The following is an 18,647-nucleotide window of genomic DNA, read 5'->3' as shown; positions in this document are numbered from 1 at the left end:
ACCAAGGAGGCAGGGACACCCGGGACAATTTAATCCAAAAAACCTTCAGCTAGCTCCACACACATGGATCAGCAGGACCAGCATTGCCTGGAACTTCCACACATGGCACTTAGGGGCCACATCTTCCACCTCATCAGCTGCAACTAAGGGCTTAGTACAGAAACATCAATGTCCACTCAAACACTCATGTTATGTCTGTGAAAAATACAAATGCAGCACAAAGGAAACACCCTCAGCCATGGTCAGAAAAGTGGACTTTATTCTGTCCAACATAAAACAGAAACATCTCTATGACAAATATAAGTATTTGTTCCCTCCGGGACACCCTGGTCCATTCCTCCATCACCCCCTGTACCTCAACCCCCTCCCACGGCACCTTCCCTTGCAACCACAGAAGGTGCAACACCTGCCCCTTTACTTCCCCCCTCCTCACCGTCCAAGGGCCCAAACACTCCTTTCAAGTGAAGCAGCATTTCACTTGCACTTCCCTCAATTTAGTCTACTGCATTCACTGCTCCCAATGTGGTTTCCTCTACATTGGAGAGACCAAACGCAGACTGGGTGACCGCTTTGCAGAACACCTTCGGTCTGTCCGCAAGCATTACCCAGACCTCCCTGTCACTTGCCATTTTAACACTCCACCCTGCTCTCATGCCCACATGTCCGTCCTTGGCTTGCTGCAATGTTCCAGTGAAGCTCAACGCAAACTGGAGGAACAGCACCTCATCTTCCGACTAGGCACTTTACAGCCTTCCGGACTGAATATTGAGTTCAACAATTTTAGACCATGAACTCTCTTCTCCATCCCCACCCCCTTTCCGATCCCCCCTTTTCCAATAACTTATAATTTTTTTACAAATATATTTTTCTTTTCCCTATTTTAAAATTTATTTTGATCTATTGTTTCATCTCCACCTTTTAGCCCATTTCGATCCCTTCCCCCCACCCCACCCCCACTAGGGCTATCTGCCACCAGCTTGTCCTGCTTTCTACCCTTAATGTCCCCATTAGCACATTCCTTAGATAATATCACCACCGTCAACACCCCTTTGTCCTTTTGTCTATGACATCTTTGGCAATCTCTTTTTGACCTCCACCTATCATTGGCCCCCTATCCAGCTCCACCTGTCCACCCCCCTCTACCAGCTTATATTTAAATTCATTTCTATATTTTTTAGTTCTGACGAAGAGTCACATGGACTCGAAACGTTAACTGTGTTCCTCTCCGCAAATGCTGTCAGACCTGCTGAGATTTTCCAGGTATTTTTGTTTTTGTTATAAGTATTTTGTTCCCTATTCTATGGCCAACACAAAATCTCCAGTGACAAACCCGTGCAGTGCCTAACCTGCCTTCTGCTTTCGTTTACAGGTGCTATATCTTGGTGCCGCCCCATCGCTCGGAGTGGCTTGTGAGACAGTCTGCTGACTCTGCTGTCCTGTTGGCCTCGATGACCTTGGCGGTCGTCCTCTGGCCCGTGGAGCCTGTGATGGCCCTGCCTGGGAGGGAGTGGCCAGTTCCAGAACTGGCATCTGCCCAGTTGTCGCAGCCTCAGTGGATGCAACAGTCACTGGGAGAGGGGCGGAGGAGTTGCTGCCCTCATCCGGAGCGCCCTGAGAGGAGCTTGCAGCGACGACAGGCAGCTGCTGCACTGACATGAGGTCACATTGGACCTCCCTGCTCACCGCAGATGCATAGGCACCGAGCGGCCCAGAACATCTCCCACATTGGGAATGACCACCCGTGGCCATTGGCGCTGTGAGGTTTTGCAGGTCAGAGCGTATCCCAATCAGAAGATTCTCCATCCGATCGAAGCCCCTCTCAATGAGAGTCTCCAATCTCTCAGTGGAGGAAGCCTGAATCTCTGTCCTGAGGTTCATGCCTTCACTTACACTCTGCCTGGACTCATCCATCGCAGAGACCAACTGAAGCACACCCTCATGCAACCCTGCCAGATGTAAACGCGATTCCTGCCACTTGTCCTGCAGCTGCTGCATTGGGGACATCTCCAGAGACACATCATCACTGCCGGACTCAGCATATGCCTGGTCCCCTGCAGCCCTCCGGCTGCTGGCGCCATCGGCACTCTCTGTCCCTGCCATCTCCTCCAGCGATTGTGAAGTGCCCTCTCCACTGTGACCCGGGACACTAGCCGAGGGTAAAGTCCCCTCCAAGGTGTGTGTGTCTGCGCTGGTGCCTGGCTGGCTGAAATGATGTGCCACAAGTTGCACATGTTGCCCCTCAGGTGTGGAGAGTGGGCTGCGGGGTCCATGGGTGCGGTCATGTGATGGTGATGCTGAAATTAACAACAAGGACAGTGCATCAGTTAGCGTTCAGTCAGTTAAACCTTTCATCCCTTTCCCCCCCAGCCTCATAAGTTGCTCACCCTTAAAGACCCTAAGGAGAAGAACACTGGTGGGGTGGAAAAGAGTCAAGAGGAGCCCCAAACATTAGACGTGCATACAGACAGGCTGGTCAGATGGCCTCAGGAATGCCACATGGAATGTTGTGTGCCATTGGAGTGGGGAGAGTGCAGAGGTTCTTGACCTGGATGCATGCTGGCCTGGAGAGTTGGAGTGATGAGGAAACATCGCAAACACTTGTGACATTTGCCGTAGATCACAGGAGATTGACAGGTCACATTATTGACCTTCATACCGTTATGAGGGGCATAGACCGGGTGGGCAGAAGGCAACATTTCCCCTTGGCGCAGGGACGACTAACGTGGTGGCATTTATTTAAGTTGAGTGCCATGAGGTTGACAGCTGAGGTGCTCAGGACCTTTTGGAAAGAGTAATGTGGGGCGCACTGGCTGAAAGGGTGGTGGAGGTTCCAACCCCCCTAAGATGCAATAAGTCTTTGGCTGTGCAGCAGCGATGCCATGGCATGTTAGGCCATCGGGATAGTGGTCACAAATGGGATAAGGCGACTTTGGAAGGTGGTGTAGACGCGAATCCTCAAGGGGCCGAGGGAGCTTTGTATATGACCCACACGTCTGTCTGTATCAGTCTGTGAATGAGCAGTGTTGCTGCATTAATGATTGCAGCAACCATCAGTGCTTTGGATGGTGGGGAGACAGAGTGGATGAGACTGTGACCCTCAAATACCTGCCCGCCGGACCCCAGCCTCACCGCCACCTGCTGCCTTGGCCTCCTGCCTCCTCCCCAGCTCCATGGCCTGCTCCTGGAAGGTGGTGAGGCGCTGGAGCATGGCGTGTCCACCACCAGTCCTCTGGCACTCCCGCAGATTGTGTTCGGTTTTTGCCTGCAGAACAGGGAAGAGGATTTATTGGGGCTGATCGCTCATGTACTCTGTACGCGCACCCCGCACTCCAACCACAGTGGCCCATCTGAGGCCTCCAGCTGCTCCTGTCCACACGACTGGTGACCAGTCCCCAGAAGATAGTCCGGCTGCTCCCAACCCCCTCCCCCAACGGCCACCTTGGACACATTCGGTGTCCATCACTTTGAATAACACACGGGTCTTAGCGCCCATGGCAAGGAGGCGCAACTAGGGCGGCGCCAAGACCAGCAGATGGCTCTTGGCCACGACACATTGAGGTTCCCCTTGCACCATCTCATCACCATCAATAAGACATGTGTTGGAGTTCTGAGTGCGTGTCTAGCTGCCTCCCCTGCAGGTTGCCCCCAGACTACTCAAATGCGACAAACACCAACATATGCTGCAGGGAGAACCCATCTTCTCCTCAACCACTAAGGCTGATGTAAGCATGGTCACTATCTGTTTGCCCACCCAGCGTGCGCCAAATGCCCAATGCAGTAACGACAGCAAGACATTGGTGGGGTGGTGGGGCTCTAAGGCTAAGGCTACCTGCTGGGTCAAATGGCCAAGGCTGACATGGTCCTCACCCTTCCAGAGCGCAACAAATCATTGAATCGCTTGCGGCACTGGGTGCCTGTGCGCCGCACATCATCATGGGCACTGACAGCGTCACCCACCTCCTGCCACGCCTGCCTGGTGACATGGGGAGACCTCCTGCTCCCATCCTCCAGATACAAAATATCCTGATGGCTGGACACCTCTTGGAGGAGGACAGCAAGGCAGGCATCGGAAAATCGGGGAGCACAGTGACCCCTCGCTGGCCTCTCCTGCAGCCTGCCCCCCTCCTCCTGCTCCAGCTCCTGTCCTGGGAGAGCTGCCTCTCTCTCCCCCCGAGTGGCCTCTCTCTCTCTTCATGTGGCCATGGTGAGCTGCCTCGAGCAGGCTGCCTGGTCACTCTTTATACACTGTCGGTTCCCCATTGGAACCGGCGATCTGAGCACTCCCACCACCGATTCGATTTTCCCCTTGTCCACGGGAGTCATTAACCCGCTGGGCGCAAAATGGTGGCATGGCCCATTTCGGTGGCAATCGGCTGCCCTCCCACCCATCAAGGGCAAAATTCTGCCCCATAAGTAGTTTCAACACCTAATGTTCATATCCACCTGTCAAAACTACTTTGCTTAACCTTCCAAATTCAATGTAAGTTTGCCCAGGCTGATCCCTTAAATTTCAAAACTTTTGTCTGTTTGCTTCAGGGACCAACTTACATGTTCTGTTCTACAGAACTGTCCTGCCGAAGGGTCGTGAGGACTCGAAACGTCAACTCTTTTCTTCTCCGCCGATGCTGCCAGACCTGCTGAGTTTTTCCAGGTAATTCTGTTTTTGTTACTAATGGTGATACTTGCTGAGGTTAAGATTGATAAGGTTTCCACAGTGGATTTTACTATACTGTTTGAAAGGTTTTGTCAATTGCTATAACTTTTCTAGAGAGGACAGATTTATCCCTGAGTGAGTTACTACAATGAACCAAAGCCAGGTTAATCGCATCAGCAGAAAAGTTGAAGTTAGAGTTAAATGCAGGGGCTAAGAAAGCAGATATAATTGACGCAATAGCACAGCTTCTGGAATTGGAGGAAGGAAAAGTTAATCCCGATAGCAATCCAGCTGATTTGGCTAGAATTCAGTTGCAGCTTGAGATGGAAAGAGATAGAGAAATGCAGAAATTTGAACTTGGAAAAGGTAAAAGAGAGATGTGAAAGCTGCAGAAAGAGAGAAGTTAGCAAGAGAAGAAAGAGATAAGGAAATAGATTGAGAGCTTCAGAGAAAGAAATCAGACAGTATGAACTGGCTAGAGTACAGCCCAGGTTACAGGGTGAAAGAGAGTCTAAGAGTTCGGAAGATGTGTCGAGTCCCACTCCGAACTTTGACATAACAATAAGTCTTCACCCTTCACCTACTGCCTAACTTCACTGGGGCTGGAGCTGAGAGATACTTCATCTCATTTGAAAATGTGGCTGCAAAGCTAAAGTGGCCAAGGAGACGAGGATTCTGCTGAGATCGTCCCTCAAACAGATCGGTGGAAATTTCAGACTTTAAAGAAAAGCTGGAAAGAAATGTTTGTGGGATTTGCTGGTGGAGGGGGGGAGGAAATGCTGTTTGACGGGTGGTTTTAATCAATGAAGTTGGAGCAAACTTTGGAGAATGTGAGAGAGCTAAATAATAAAGGTGGGATTTCACAACAGCACCCCAAAATCTATCAGGCACCACCTGGAAGAGCAAGGGGAGAATTTCCTGGTCGGCGAGCGGGCGTGGGGCCTGCTCGCCGATGTGTAACCGGGCAGGTGATCCGATGTCACCGCGCATCATTTAGATTTTCAACCGACTGGGCTGCCAAACTGTCAAAGGCCTATTCAGGCCAGTTAGAAACTAATTAAAATAGTTAAATAAGCTGCCCGTCCAACCTTAAGGTTGTGCCCGTTCCCACCGCACAACCCCCCTCCCCTACTGGGGAAACACTCTGCCCCAAATTGGCTGTGTGGGAGAAGACAGAGAGTGGTAGTGGATGATTGCTTCTCAGACTGGAGGTCTGTGACTAGTGGTGTGCCTCAGGGATCTGTGCTGGGACCATTGTTGTTTGTTGTCTATATCAATGATTTGGATGATAATGTGGTGAATTGGATCAGCAAGTTTGCTGATGACACTAAGATTGGAGGCGTTGTGGACAGCGAAGAAGGCTTTCAAAGCTTGCAGAGAGATCTGGACCAACTGGAAAAATGGGCCAGAAAATGGCAGATGGAATTTAATGCGGAAAAGTGTGAGGTGTTGCATTTTGGAAGGACAAACCAAGGTAGGACATACACAGTAAATGGTAGGGCACTGAGGAGTGCGGAGGAACAAAGGGATCTGGGAGTTCAGATACATAATTCCCTGAAAGTGGCGTCACAGGTAGACAGGGTTGTAAAGAAAGCTTTTGGCATACTGGCCTTCATAAATCAAAGTATTGAGTATAGGAGTTGGGATGTTATGGTGAGGTTGTATAAGACATTGGTGAGGCCAACTTTGGAGTATTGTGTGCAGTTCTGGTCACCTAACTACAGGAAGGATATCAGTAAGATTGAGAGAGTGCAGAGAAGATTTACTAGGATGTTGCCGGGTCTTAAGGAGTTGAGTTACAGGGAAAGATTAAACAGGTTAGGACTTTATTCCTTGGAGCGTAGAAGAATGAGGGGAGATTTGATAGAAGTTTACAAAATTATGAGGGGTATAGACAGAATAAATGCGAGTAGACTCTTTCCACTTAGATTAGGAGAGATAAACACGAGAGGACATGGCTTTAGGGTGAAAGGGGAAAGGTTTAGGGGGAACATTAGGGGGAACTTCTTCACTCAGAGAGTGGTGAGAGTGTGGAACGAGCTACCATCTGACGTGGTAAATGCGGGCTCACTCTTAAGTTTTAAGAATAAATTAGATAGATACATGGATGGGAGAGGTCTGGAGGGTTATGGACTAGGTGCAGGTCAATGGGACTAGCAGAATAATATTTCGGCACAGACTAGAAGGGCCGAATGGCCTGTTTTCTGTGCTGTAGTGTTCTATGGTTCTATGGTTCTAAATGTTTCCCAGCGACAGGAAGCAGCGATTCTGGCAGATTGGTAGATATATGAAATAGGCAGCTAGGTAGATGTCCATTTGTAAACCCACAGGGAAGCCAGAGGAATGGAACAGAGTTTAGTTTAAGTGAGGAGGCAGGAGCAGCTGCAGTTAATGAAAATGACAGTACAGAGATTAAAAAAAAAATGTTAAAAACCAATATGCCTTTATTGGCGTAAGACAGGGCATCTCAAAACCAATGTCGGAAGCTGAATGGTAAACCGGTGGCAGTAATAAGGACGCTCGAGGAGTCTTCAGAAAAGACAGTATCATTAAGGAAATGGATGTTAAAACAGTGGCACTGGTGCAAGCGACAGGAATTTCCTCAGGCAAATCTGCACCACAACGTGAAACGTGTGAGAAACCCATTGCTTTTGAATGGTTTCACAGTGGGAATAGACAGAGCTGCAAAGAATTGTAAGAGGTTTACATCGGAAGCAGAAATCACTCCATTTTTGACCAACAAAGACCATGAAAGATAGTTATCCTGAGAGATACTGGTTCAGCTCAGAGCTTATTGTTAGCAAAGGATTTGGAACTTCTCTTCAACTAGTTTACTAAATCAGAATTATTAATACAGGGTATTGAGGGGAAGCATGTGGTTCATCCCCATTGTACAGGGTAAATTTAAGGTGAGCTCTAATGAAGGGGCATTGTGTGCTTGGAATTATTTTCTGAATTACCCATTAAAAATGTAGACTCTATTTATATGTAGACTATAAATATATTGGGTGATGATTTAGTGGGCAGTATAATTTTTCCACAATCTGGGAGAGGGTGTCACAGTCCCAGAGTTGTTCCTGTGAGTAAAACCAAGGAGCCTATTTGTGATCCAGTTGAGCCAAGAGTTGACTCAAGTAAATTTACTGATGTGTCCACCTCGATAGTGGACAGTGCAAAGGCTGCAGAATTGTCCAGTGAAGTTTTCCAACAGGAAAGACTGAGGTCACAATGTGATCTTAAAGGGTTAATGACACCTGAGACCAAACCCAAAGTGCTGGCCGGTGTTCAGGCACAGGACACAGCATCAGGAATACAGGCAAAGAGGACAACAAACTAACTAAAGGCTTTCTAAAACCCAGCACTGATTGGAATGATGTGTTTTGTGACTTTGTGTGAAAGATCCAAAGCATTGGAAAGAAAAATAAAAGTCCAGAATGGGGAATTCAAACAGAATTAAATAAGACCCGTTTGGAAGGAGATCAGGAGAAACCAAAAGACTTTAAAATGTTCAAAGATTAAAGCAAACAGGAATACCAAACCCTTTCGTGTGAGCATGAAAAGCATCTTAATAATATCCATGGAACAGCTAACAGAAATTTCCATCAGAGTCAGAGTCAAGTCACTGGCGCCATTTTAACCCATTGTCCCAAAATGAGGACTTGCTACCTTTGATTTCAGAAAATGAGCTTAAAGACAGAAATGTGCCTTCAGCTGATGGAAAGGGTCACAATTGGGCTGTAGACTCAACAGCAACACTCTTTAGCCAAGTTAAAGAATGGACAGTGGAAGAAAAACACAGGTTCTGAGTTATGATCGTTTTATAATGTTTAAATCCTACTAATCCTACTTGCTACATGTGTTGGCTTTTGTTTTAAGTAAGCCTTTATAACTTTGTAAATACCATATGCGTAATGGTGAGAAAATGAAAAGGTTATTTGTACAGTATGTAATAACTATTTGTTCGAAGTTTATGATGTTAAGTACTGCTTATAAATAAATTGCAAAGCCATTGTAAATAAACCTTCACTATGGTGAAGCTTTCTTTCTCCCAAGGATTAAGGTGTTACGAGACCCAAATTACCTTATGGTAAGGCAGACGTCAGGAACCCCATGCCCCAATAGGCCCCAGGGGTTTCTGTGCAGGCACAGCATGGGGGCAGCTGCACAGGTGCAGCATTTGGGCCGAGGACTAGGGTCCAGTCTGACTGCGTAAAGGAAAGAAAAAGGAATGGCCTGAAAACTCGATCATGTGACCAGGCAGCAATGCACCATAATGGGAGAAGAGTCCCAGACAGGGGGCAGGAAGAGGGGACAAGGAGATGTCCCAGATAAAAAGAGAGAGGAGCCTGGAGGCCTATATAGGCAGCAGGAAGTTGGTGAGCCTGTGCTGTGGGCCACTGCAGCAGGATTGGAGCAGGATTGCTCTGCTTGGCAGGTTGAAGAGCTGAATTTGTGCTTGAGCTGATATATCAAAACATAGAAACTAGGAGCAGGAGTAGGCCATTCGGCCCTTCGAGCCTGCTCCGCCATTCATTAGGATCATGGCTGATCATCCAACTCAATAGCCTGCTCCCGCTTTCTCCCCATATCCTTTGGTCCCTTTCGCCCCAAGAGCTATATCTAACTCCTTCTTGAAAACATACAATGTTTTGGCCTCAACTACTTTCTGTGGTAGCGAATTCCACAGGCTCACCAATCCCTGGGTGAAGAAATTTCTCCTCATCTCAGCCCTAAATGGTCTACCCCGTATCCTCAGACTGTGACCCCTGGTTCTGGACTCCCTCACCATCAGGAACATCCTTCCTGCATCTACCCTGTCTAGTCCTGTTAGAATTTTATAGGTTTCTATGAGATCCCCCCTCATTCTTCTGAACTCCAGCGAATTATAATCCTGAGACCTCCAGGCTGGTTCTTCAAGGGTGAAGACTGGAATCCCTCATGAGAGAGACCGAGTTTCAATGAGATTAGTTGACTGACAGTGTTTACTGATATCTGGGTGAATTGCTGGGAAATCCATGGAATCTGTCTTGGTCGCATTTGGCATTTATTATGCAGTGTAGAGTTTGACCACAGTTTGTCTTTTAATTCACTTGTAGCTCATATTAACCCTGATTTTAGATTATAAGAGATACTGTAAATTGTTTTGTTTTTCTGACCTTGTACAGTAAAGTTTATTTTTTTGTTGAAAGATTCTGCAATTCCATTGCCTTTATTCTCTTAGCAAGAGTCTTGAATCTCAAATTTTGTCTACTTCAAACAAAAAGTTACCTTTTTTTTTGTTCATCCATGGGATGTGGGTCTCACTGGCTGGGCCAGCATTTACTGCCCATCCCTAATAGCCCTTGAGAAGGTGGTGGTGAGCTGCCTTCTTGAACCGCTGCAGTCCATGTGGTGTAGGTACACCCACAGTGCTGTTAGGGAGGGAGTTCCAGGATTTTGACCCAGTGACAGTGAAGGAACGGCGATATATTTCCAAGTCAGGATGGTGAGTGACTTGGAGGGGAACTTCCAGGTGGTGGTGTTCCCATGTGTCTGCTGCCCTTGTCCTTCTAGGTGGTAGTGGTCATGGGTTTGGAAGGTGCTGCCTAAGGAGCCTTGGTGAGTTTCTGCAGTGCATCTTGTAGATGGTACACACTGCTGCTACTGTGTGTCGGTGATGGAGGGAGTGAATGTTTGTGGATGTGGTGCCAATCAAGCTGCTTTGTCCTGGGGGTGTACTGCTCCCTAATCGGATCATACCAAAAACCCGGGAGTCTAATCTAGGATCAGAACATAGGCAACAATTGGAACATTTCACCCAGTTTTGGTCATCACACTTTGGGAAGGATGTATGGGTCCTTGAGAGAGGGTACAGAGGAAACTCATCAGAATGGGACAAGAATTGGGGTAATTTAGCCTTCAGGTTAGGCTGGAGAAGCTGGGGTTGTTTTCCTTGGATCAGAGGAGAATGAGGGGAGATTTAGGAACACAGTAACTTAGGAGCAGGAGTAGGCCATTCGGCCCTTCGAGCCTGCTCCACCATTCGATAAAATCGTGGCTGATCTGGTTGTGGTCTCAACTCCACATACCTGTCTGTCCCCCCTCTTGACTTCCTTGTTGATCAAAAATTTATTTAAATCTGCCTTGAATAAATTAAAATGTGAATCTCCTCTGTACTCTCTCCAATTCTTCACATTCTTCCTCAAGTATGGTGCCCGGAACTGGACACAGTACTCCAGATGAGGCCTATGCACAATTTCAACATCGCCTCCTTTCTCTTGTGCTCAATACCAGAATTCTGATGAAGAGTCATATGGACTCGAAACGTTATCTCTGTTTCTCTCTCCACAGACGCTGTCAGACCTGCTGAGTTTTTCCAGCAATTTCTGTTTTTGTTTCAGATTTCCAGCATCTGCAGTATTTTGCTTTTATCCCCTATTAATAAAACCTAGGACACCATATACTTTATTAACTGCTCTCTCAACATGCCCAGCTCTAAGTGAACATTCCCTGAACTGTTCCTAATACAATTTTATCTTTTTTTCAAATAAGGAGAATAAACCTGTACACAGTATTCCAGATGTGGTCTCACCAGGGCCCTGTACAGCTGCAGTAAAACTTCCCAATTTTATATTCCATTCCCCTTCCAATAAACAACATTCCATTTGCCTTCCGAATCACTTGCTCTACCTGCACACCAACCTTTTGTGATTCACGTACCAGGACACCCAGATCCCTCTGTACCACCGAATTCTGCAATCTCTCTCCATTTAAATAATTTGCTGCTTTTCTATTCTTCCTGCCAAATTGGAGAAGTTCACATTTTCCCAAATTATTCTCCAAAATTTTGCCCACTCATTTAACCTGTCTATATCTGAGGGAGTGCTGCACTGTCAGAGGGTCAGTACTGAGGGAGTGCTGCACTGTCAGAGGGTCAGTACTGAGGGAGCGCTGCACTGTCAGAGGGTCAGTACTGAGGGAGCGCTGCACTGTCAGAGGGTCAGTACTGAGGGAGCGCTGCACTGTCAGAGGGTCAGTACTGAGGGAGCGCTGCACTGTCAGAGGGTCAGTACTGAGGGAGTGCTGCACTGTCAGAGGGTCAGTACTGAGGGAGTGCTGCACTGTCAGAGGGTCAGTACTGAGGGAGCGCTGCACTGTCAGAGGGTCAGTACTGAGGGAGTGCTGCACTGTCAGAGGGTCAGTACTGAGGGAGCGCTGCACTGTCAGAGGGTCAGTACTGAGGGAGTGCAGCACTGTCGAAGGGTCAGTACTGAGGGAGTGCAGCACTGTCAGAGGGTCAGTACTGAGGGAGTGCTGCACTGTCAGAGGGTCAGTACTGAGGGAGCGCAGCACTGTCAGAGGGACAGTACTGAGGGAGTGCTGCACTGTCAGAGGGTCAGTACTGAAGGAGTGCTGCACTGTCAGAGGGTCAGTACTGAGGGAGCGCTGCATTGTCAGAGGGTCAGTACTGAGGGAGTGCTGCGCTGTCAGAGGGTCAGTACTAAGGGAGTGCTGCACTGTCGGAGGGTCAGTACTGAGGGGTTGCTGCACTGTCAGAGGGTCAGTACTGAGGGAGTGCTGCACTGTCGGAGGGTCAGTACTGAGGGAGTGCTGCACTGTCAGAGGGTCACTACTGAGGGAGTGCTGCACTGTTAGAGGGTCAGTAATGAGGGAGTGCCGCACTGTCGGAGGGTCAGTACTGAGGGAGCGCAGCACTGTCAGAGGGACAGTACTGAGGGAGTGCTGCACTGTCAGAGGGTCAGTACTGAAGGAGTGCTGCACTGTCAGAGGGTCAGTACTGAGGGAGCGCTGCACTGTCAGAGGGTCAGTACTGAGGGAGTGCTGCGCTGTCAGAGGGTCAGTACTAAGGGAGTGCTGCACTGTCGGAGGGTCAGTACTGAGGGGTTGCTGCACTGTCAGAGGGTCAGTACTGAGGGAGTGCTGCACTGTCGGAGGGTCAGTACTGAGGGAGTGCTGCACTGTCAGAGGGTCACTACTGAGGGAGTGCTGCACTGTTAGAGGGTCAGTAATGAGGGAGTGCCGCACTGTCGGAGGGTCAGTACTGAGGGAGTGCTGCACTGTCAGAGGGTCAGTACTGAGGGAGTGCTGCACTGTCGGAGGGTCAGTACTGAGGGAGTGCTGCACTGTCAGAGGGTCAGTACTGAGGGAGTGCTGCACTGTCAGAAGGTCAGTAATGAGGGAGTGCCGCACTGTCGGAGGGTCAGTACTGAGGGAGTGCTGCACTGTCAGAGGGTCAGTACTGAGGGAGTGCTGCACTGTCAGAGGGTCAGTACTGAGGCAGCGCTGCACTGTCCGAGGGTCAGTACTGAGGGAGTGCTGCACTGTCAGAGGGTCAGTACTGAGGGAGTGCTGCACTGTCAGAGGGTCAGTACTGAAGGAGTGCTGCACTGTCAGAGGGTCAGTACTGAGAGAGCGCTGCACTGTCAGAGGGTCAGTACTGAGGGAGTGCTGCGCTGTCAGAGGGTCAGTACTAAGGGAGTGCTGCACTGTCAGAGGGTCAGTACTGAGGGGTTGCTGCACTGTCAGAGGGTCAGTACTGAGGGAGTGCTGCACTGTCAGAGGGTCAGTACTGAGGGAGTGCTGCACTGTCAGAGGGTCACTACTGAGGGAGTGCTGCACTGTCAGAGGGTCAGTAATGAGGGAGTGCCGCACTGTCGGAGGGTCAGTACTGAGGGAGTGCTGCACTGTCAGAGGGTCAGTACTGAGGGAGTGCTGCACTGTCAGAGGGTCAGTACTGAGGGAGTGCTGCACTGTCGGAGGGTCAGTACTGAGGGAGTGCTGCACTGTCGGAGGGTCAGTACTGAGGGAGTGCTGCACTGTCAGAGGGTCACTACTGAGGGAGAGCAGCACTGTCGGAGGGTCAGTACTGAGGGAGTGCCGCACTATCGGAGGGTCAGTACTGAGGGAGTGCTGCACTGTCGGAGGGTCAGTACTGAGGGAGTGCTGCACTGACAGGTATTGTAGTTCGGCTGAGAGGTTAAACTGATGCCTCCTCAGCTCTCTAATGTGGTTGAGGAAGATCCCAGCACTATTGGAAGAAAAGCAGGGGAGTTCTCGTTGGGGCCAATATTTATTCCTCAACCATTACTAAAAAAGATGTTATGTGGCCATTACCATGTAACTGTCTGTGGGATCTTGCTGTGTATAAACTGGCTACCACGCTTCCTACATTACAATATTGACCATACTTTAAATGTACTTTATTGGCCGTGAGCGCAATGGGATTCCCTCAGATTCCAGATGTTTTATAAATGGTGTTTGTTTCTCAGCTCTTTCTGCTCTCAGGTCCCAAGCTCACCTGCAACTCCAGCACTTTGATGCGATGCTGATGGCTTCTCAGCTCCTCTTGTACCTGGGATATCATCTGCTTCACTTCCATGAGCTGCCGTCTGCCATTCGCATTCTCCTGCAGCCTGTGGGACACCCGGTCCCAACACTTGAACATTCCTGGACAGCCTGGGCCCTCCAGCTGAGGTAAGCTGGCCAAGTGTCTGCACCTCCTGCTGGGCTGGACCTGCTCATTATGTTGTCCACATAGAGGTGGGCCTGTTCTTACCAGATTGTGCCCATTGCTGCCATTCTGGGGCACACCATATGTTACCCAGACACTGGCGCTCCAAAGCAGGGCCCACAGGCCTTTTACTGCTCCATCGTTGATATACCTCATCCCTGTGTGTGGATGGGTTGGGAATGGGGACTGGAAGTAGGGCCCGAGTGAATAGATTCCGATCCGCTCTCAGCCTCTCACTGGTTTAGTGCGGGGATTGCTTTGTTTCGGGAAGTCATTGAGCGGAGGTGGAGCCATCTCTTTCAGTCATTATCTTCTCCCCCTCAGCTCTCAGGCAATCTGCTCAAGGACATGCTGCCTTTGTGGCTTCTCCTGTCAATGAAGGAACTGAAAGAGAAGCAGCAAACACACAAAATATTCACATTCCCCAGGTCTGGAGGAAGCCAATCATCCTGCTGCTAATAGAACACTGCAAAACCCGAGGCCTAATGATTCTCTGCCTATTCTACAGGCCCTAAGCAGTTCCTAAGCCTCCAACATGGCTATTAGAAACCAGCTCATTACCAGCAGGAAACCAGCTCATTACCAGCAGGAAACCAGCTTGTCACCAGCAGGAGATGAGCTCATTACTAGCAGGAGATTAGTTCATTACCAGCTGGAGATGAGCTCATTACCAGCAGGAGATTAGTTCATTACCAGCAGGCGATTAGTTCATTACCAGCTGGAGATTAGCTCATTACCAGCTGGAGATTAGTTCATTACCAGCAGGAGATGAGCTCATTACCAGCAGGAGATTAGTTCATTACCAGCAGGAGATGAGCTCATTACCAGCAGGAGATTAGCTCATTACCAGCAGGAGATTAGTTCATTACCAGCTGGAGATTAGTTCATTACCAGCTGGAGATTAGCTCATTACCAGCTGGAGATTAGTTCATTACCAGCAGGAGATTAGCTCATTACTAGCAGGAGATTAGTTCATTACCAGCAGAAGATTAGTTCATTACCAGCAGAAGATTAGTTCATTACCAGCTGGAGATTAGTTCATTACCAGCAGGAGATTAGCTCATTACCAGCAGGAGATTAGTTCATTACCAGCAGGAGATTAGTTCATTACCAGCAGGAGATTAGCTCATTACCAGCAGAAGATTAGTTCATTACCAGCTGGAGATTAGCTCATTACCAGCAGGAGATTAGCTCATTACCAGCAGAAGATTAGTTCATTACCAGCTGGAGATTAGCTCATTACCAGCGGGAGATTAGCTCATTACCAGCAGAAGATTAGTTCATTACCAGTTGGAGATTAGTTCATTACCAGCAGGAGATTAGTTCATTACCAGCTGGAGATTAGCTCATTACCAGCAGGAGATTAGTTCATTACCAGCTGGAGATTAGTTCATTACCAGCAGGAGATTAGTTCATTACCAGCTGGAGATTAGCTCATTACCAGCAGGAGATTAGCTCATTACCAGCAGAAGATTAGTTCATTACCAGCTGGAGATTAGTTCATTACCAGCAGGAGATTAGTTCATTACCAGCTGGAGATTAGCTCATTACCAGCAGGAGATTAGCTCATTACCAGCAGGAGATTAGTTCATTACCAGCTGGAGATTAGTTCATTACCAGCAGGAGATTAGCTCATTACCAGCAGAAGATTAGTTCATTACCAGCTGGAGATTAGCTCATTACCAGCAGGAGATTAGCTCATTACCAGCAGAAGATTAGTTCATTACCAGCTGGAGATTAGCTCATTACCAGCAGGAGATTAGCTCATTACCAGCAGAAGATTAGTTCATTACCAGCAGGAGATTAGTTCATTACCAGCTGGAGATTAGCTCATTACCAGCAGGAGATTAGCTCATTACCATCAGGAGATTAGCTCATTACCAGCTGGAGATTAGTTCATTACCAGCAGGAGATTAGCTCATTACCAGCAGGAGATTAGCTCATTACCAGCAGGGTGCGCACCACCTGCCATATTGGTAAAGGCCACAAGATTGTGTTTGTCAGGTCCAGGCCTGAACCAGCCATTTGTCCCTTTCCATATGTCAGAAAAACAGGTTTACATCTGCTGTGGCCTAAAAAGAGGCTGTTAAAGCAGCCGACAGGGTAAGGGCAGTGAAAAAATATCCACACCTTCCTGCACCTTCACTCCCTCATCAGCTTCTCTCCCCCCAAAAACCACTCAGCCAACAATCGCCATCCTCCTTCCCAACCATCCCCAGGAATTGTACTCAGTTACCTAGGCGACAGGCTCAGTAACACAATGACCACACGCTGATGACCTGACTCTACCTCCATGGTTTTGGCTGACCCCACGGCCTCCACTGAAGCATTGATAACGGATAGTCCGGAGATCACCAATGTCTTTACTATCTCTCCCTGGACACTTGGTCAGAATGAGCATGAACAATGCTGTTTGCCAATTTACCTTGGCAAAACTCCTTATAATGATGAACCTTCCAATCAAATCTCTCTTTCACATCCTCTGTCCTGAAGAAAAGAGACCAAGGCCGGGATTTCCTGTGCCCGCTGGCGTCGGGCATCTTTGCTGGTATGAGTGGGCCAGAGCTCATTTTCACCAGGCGATGAAACCAGATTGCGATTGTCCACTCCACCCGCTGATGGCCGCCGCATTGTCCACTCCACCCGCTGATGGTCACTGCATTGTCCACTCCACCCGCTGATGGTCACTGCATTGTCCACTCCACCCGCTGATGGCCGCCGCATTGTCCACTCCACCCGCTGATGGTCACCGCATTGTCCACTCCACCCGCTGATGGTCACCGCATTGTCCACTCCACCCGCTGATGGTCACCGCATTGTCCACTCCACCCGCTGATGGTCACCGCATTGTCCACTCCACCCGCTGATGGTCACCGCATTGTCCACTCCACCCACTGATGATCACCGCATTGTCCACTCCACCCGCTGATGGTCACCGCATTTCTCACCATCGGACGTCAGGAACCTCATTGTAAAACATCAACATAAGCTCAGCCCACCCGAATTACCCCCCCAACTGGATCGTGGGCCCATGTCAGTGTGGTTGCACATCTCCGTGTTTCACAGCAGCACATGACAGGCCTGCACTTGGCCATCTGCACTTTGAGGGGCACTCAGAGGTGAGGGGCACTCAGAGGTGAGTGCACAGTAACGTTGTGCAGCCCTCGCCCGCGTCGCCTGTTGGACTTCATGGTTGAGGCACGTTGGGCGCTTGGGGGCAAGGGCTGCCCTGCAGTGGAAGGTGGTGCACAAACACATGCTGGGGAGGTGGGCGGGAAGCAGTCACACCTTAGAGAAACCTTGTATAAACTGACTGTTCCTCTGCAGCTGAGACAGTTCAGGCGCAGCCACATTGACATGACTGGAGTTGGGCCTCTAGCTTCTCTGCCCACTGAAACAACACAGAGGCATCAAAATGTCACCGAGTGCTCCAGAGCTTTTCACCCCTTAGGCACAGACTGCAGAGTATTGAACGTTTTAGTGGACTACAGAACAGTTGGATGACTGGGTACGTTGTACACTCTCCTTGCTAAAGCTGGCCATGGGGCAGTCACTGGTGGAGGTGCTCACAGCCTCTTGCAATGACATCATCCTGGTTTGGATCAGTCTCCCCCATGGTTCAAGCTAATAGCGCAGCCTTGCAGTGTGGGTTAGGAGAATGCCTGTGCCTGAGCTGAGAGCACAGCGTGCAGTCCAATGGGCAACGCTACTGCCGATCGGTCAGGTGGAGTGGGGCGGAGGAAGGTGGGGTCTCGAGCAGCCATGCAGCGCACTAATCTCTGGCCATCCAAGTGGTGGCCAGAACTCTCCGCGAAGCATTAAGGCGCCATCACACTTAACCAGGGCAGGTTCTTAGTGCAGCTATACTAACCCACATGTCTCTCTCTTTCATCCCGCAGGAGGATTACATCAGGATCATGGAGTCTGGTAAATGAGCTGTGTGCCTGGTGGCTTACAGAGAGTGAAGAAGACGGAGGAGGGAGTGACTGAGGTGCCTGGCTGGGCAGAGGGAGGAACAGCACCCTCTGGATGAAGGGGCAATTGGGGCTCCTGCACACTCCACCAAAGAGCCTCAGTGAGCCATCGCTGGTTGATGTCTAGCCAGACCCAGGGTCTATAAACACCGCCTTTCATTCCTGCAGATGACTGAGAACCAGTGTGGCTGAAGACTGGGCATGTCCAGGGAACTGGTCAGTCTGCCAGCCTCTGCAGGATTTGGCACCACAGGGACATGGAGGGCATCCACTGCCAGTGGTTGTGAAAGTGACCACAACGCTCAATTTGTACCAGTGGCTGCTTTCAGGGCTCCACAGGTAATCTCTGTGGGGTTTCACAAGCCTCTACCCACAAATGCATCCATGAGGCCATGGATGCCATCTTTGCGAGGGTACACAACTTTGTGTATTTCGCCCGGGACCAGGACAACCAGGATGCAAGGGCGATTGAATTTATCCAGATCTCAGGAATCCTACAGGTGCAGGG

At 49.3% G+C, this 18,647-nt stretch overlaps 1 protein-coding gene across 1 annotated transcript in view; it reads right to left on the bottom strand.

The window, feature by feature from the left end:
* The window catches only part of LOC144689345 (fibrinogen-like protein 1), a 41,207-nt gene extending 26,886 nt beyond the window's left edge, over window positions 1–14,321 (bottom strand). The window contains exon 1 of the mRNA XM_078556378.1: window positions 13,953–14,321. Within this exon, the coding sequence (XP_078412504.1) occupies window positions 13,953–14,321 (369 nt within the window). The remainder of the gene's footprint in view (window positions 1–13,952) is intronic.
* Window positions 14,322–18,647: the final 4,326 nt, after the last annotated feature.

Source organism: Cetorhinus maximus, chromosome 14 (assembly GCF_964194155.1).
Source record: "Cetorhinus maximus chromosome 14, sCetMax3.hap1.1, whole genome shotgun sequence".
Taxonomy (NCBI): domain Eukaryota; kingdom Metazoa; phylum Chordata; class Chondrichthyes; order Lamniformes; family Cetorhinidae; genus Cetorhinus; species Cetorhinus maximus.
The sequence above is the reverse complement of the archived record's forward strand: the minus strand, read 5'-3'. Positions and strand labels throughout refer to the sequence as shown.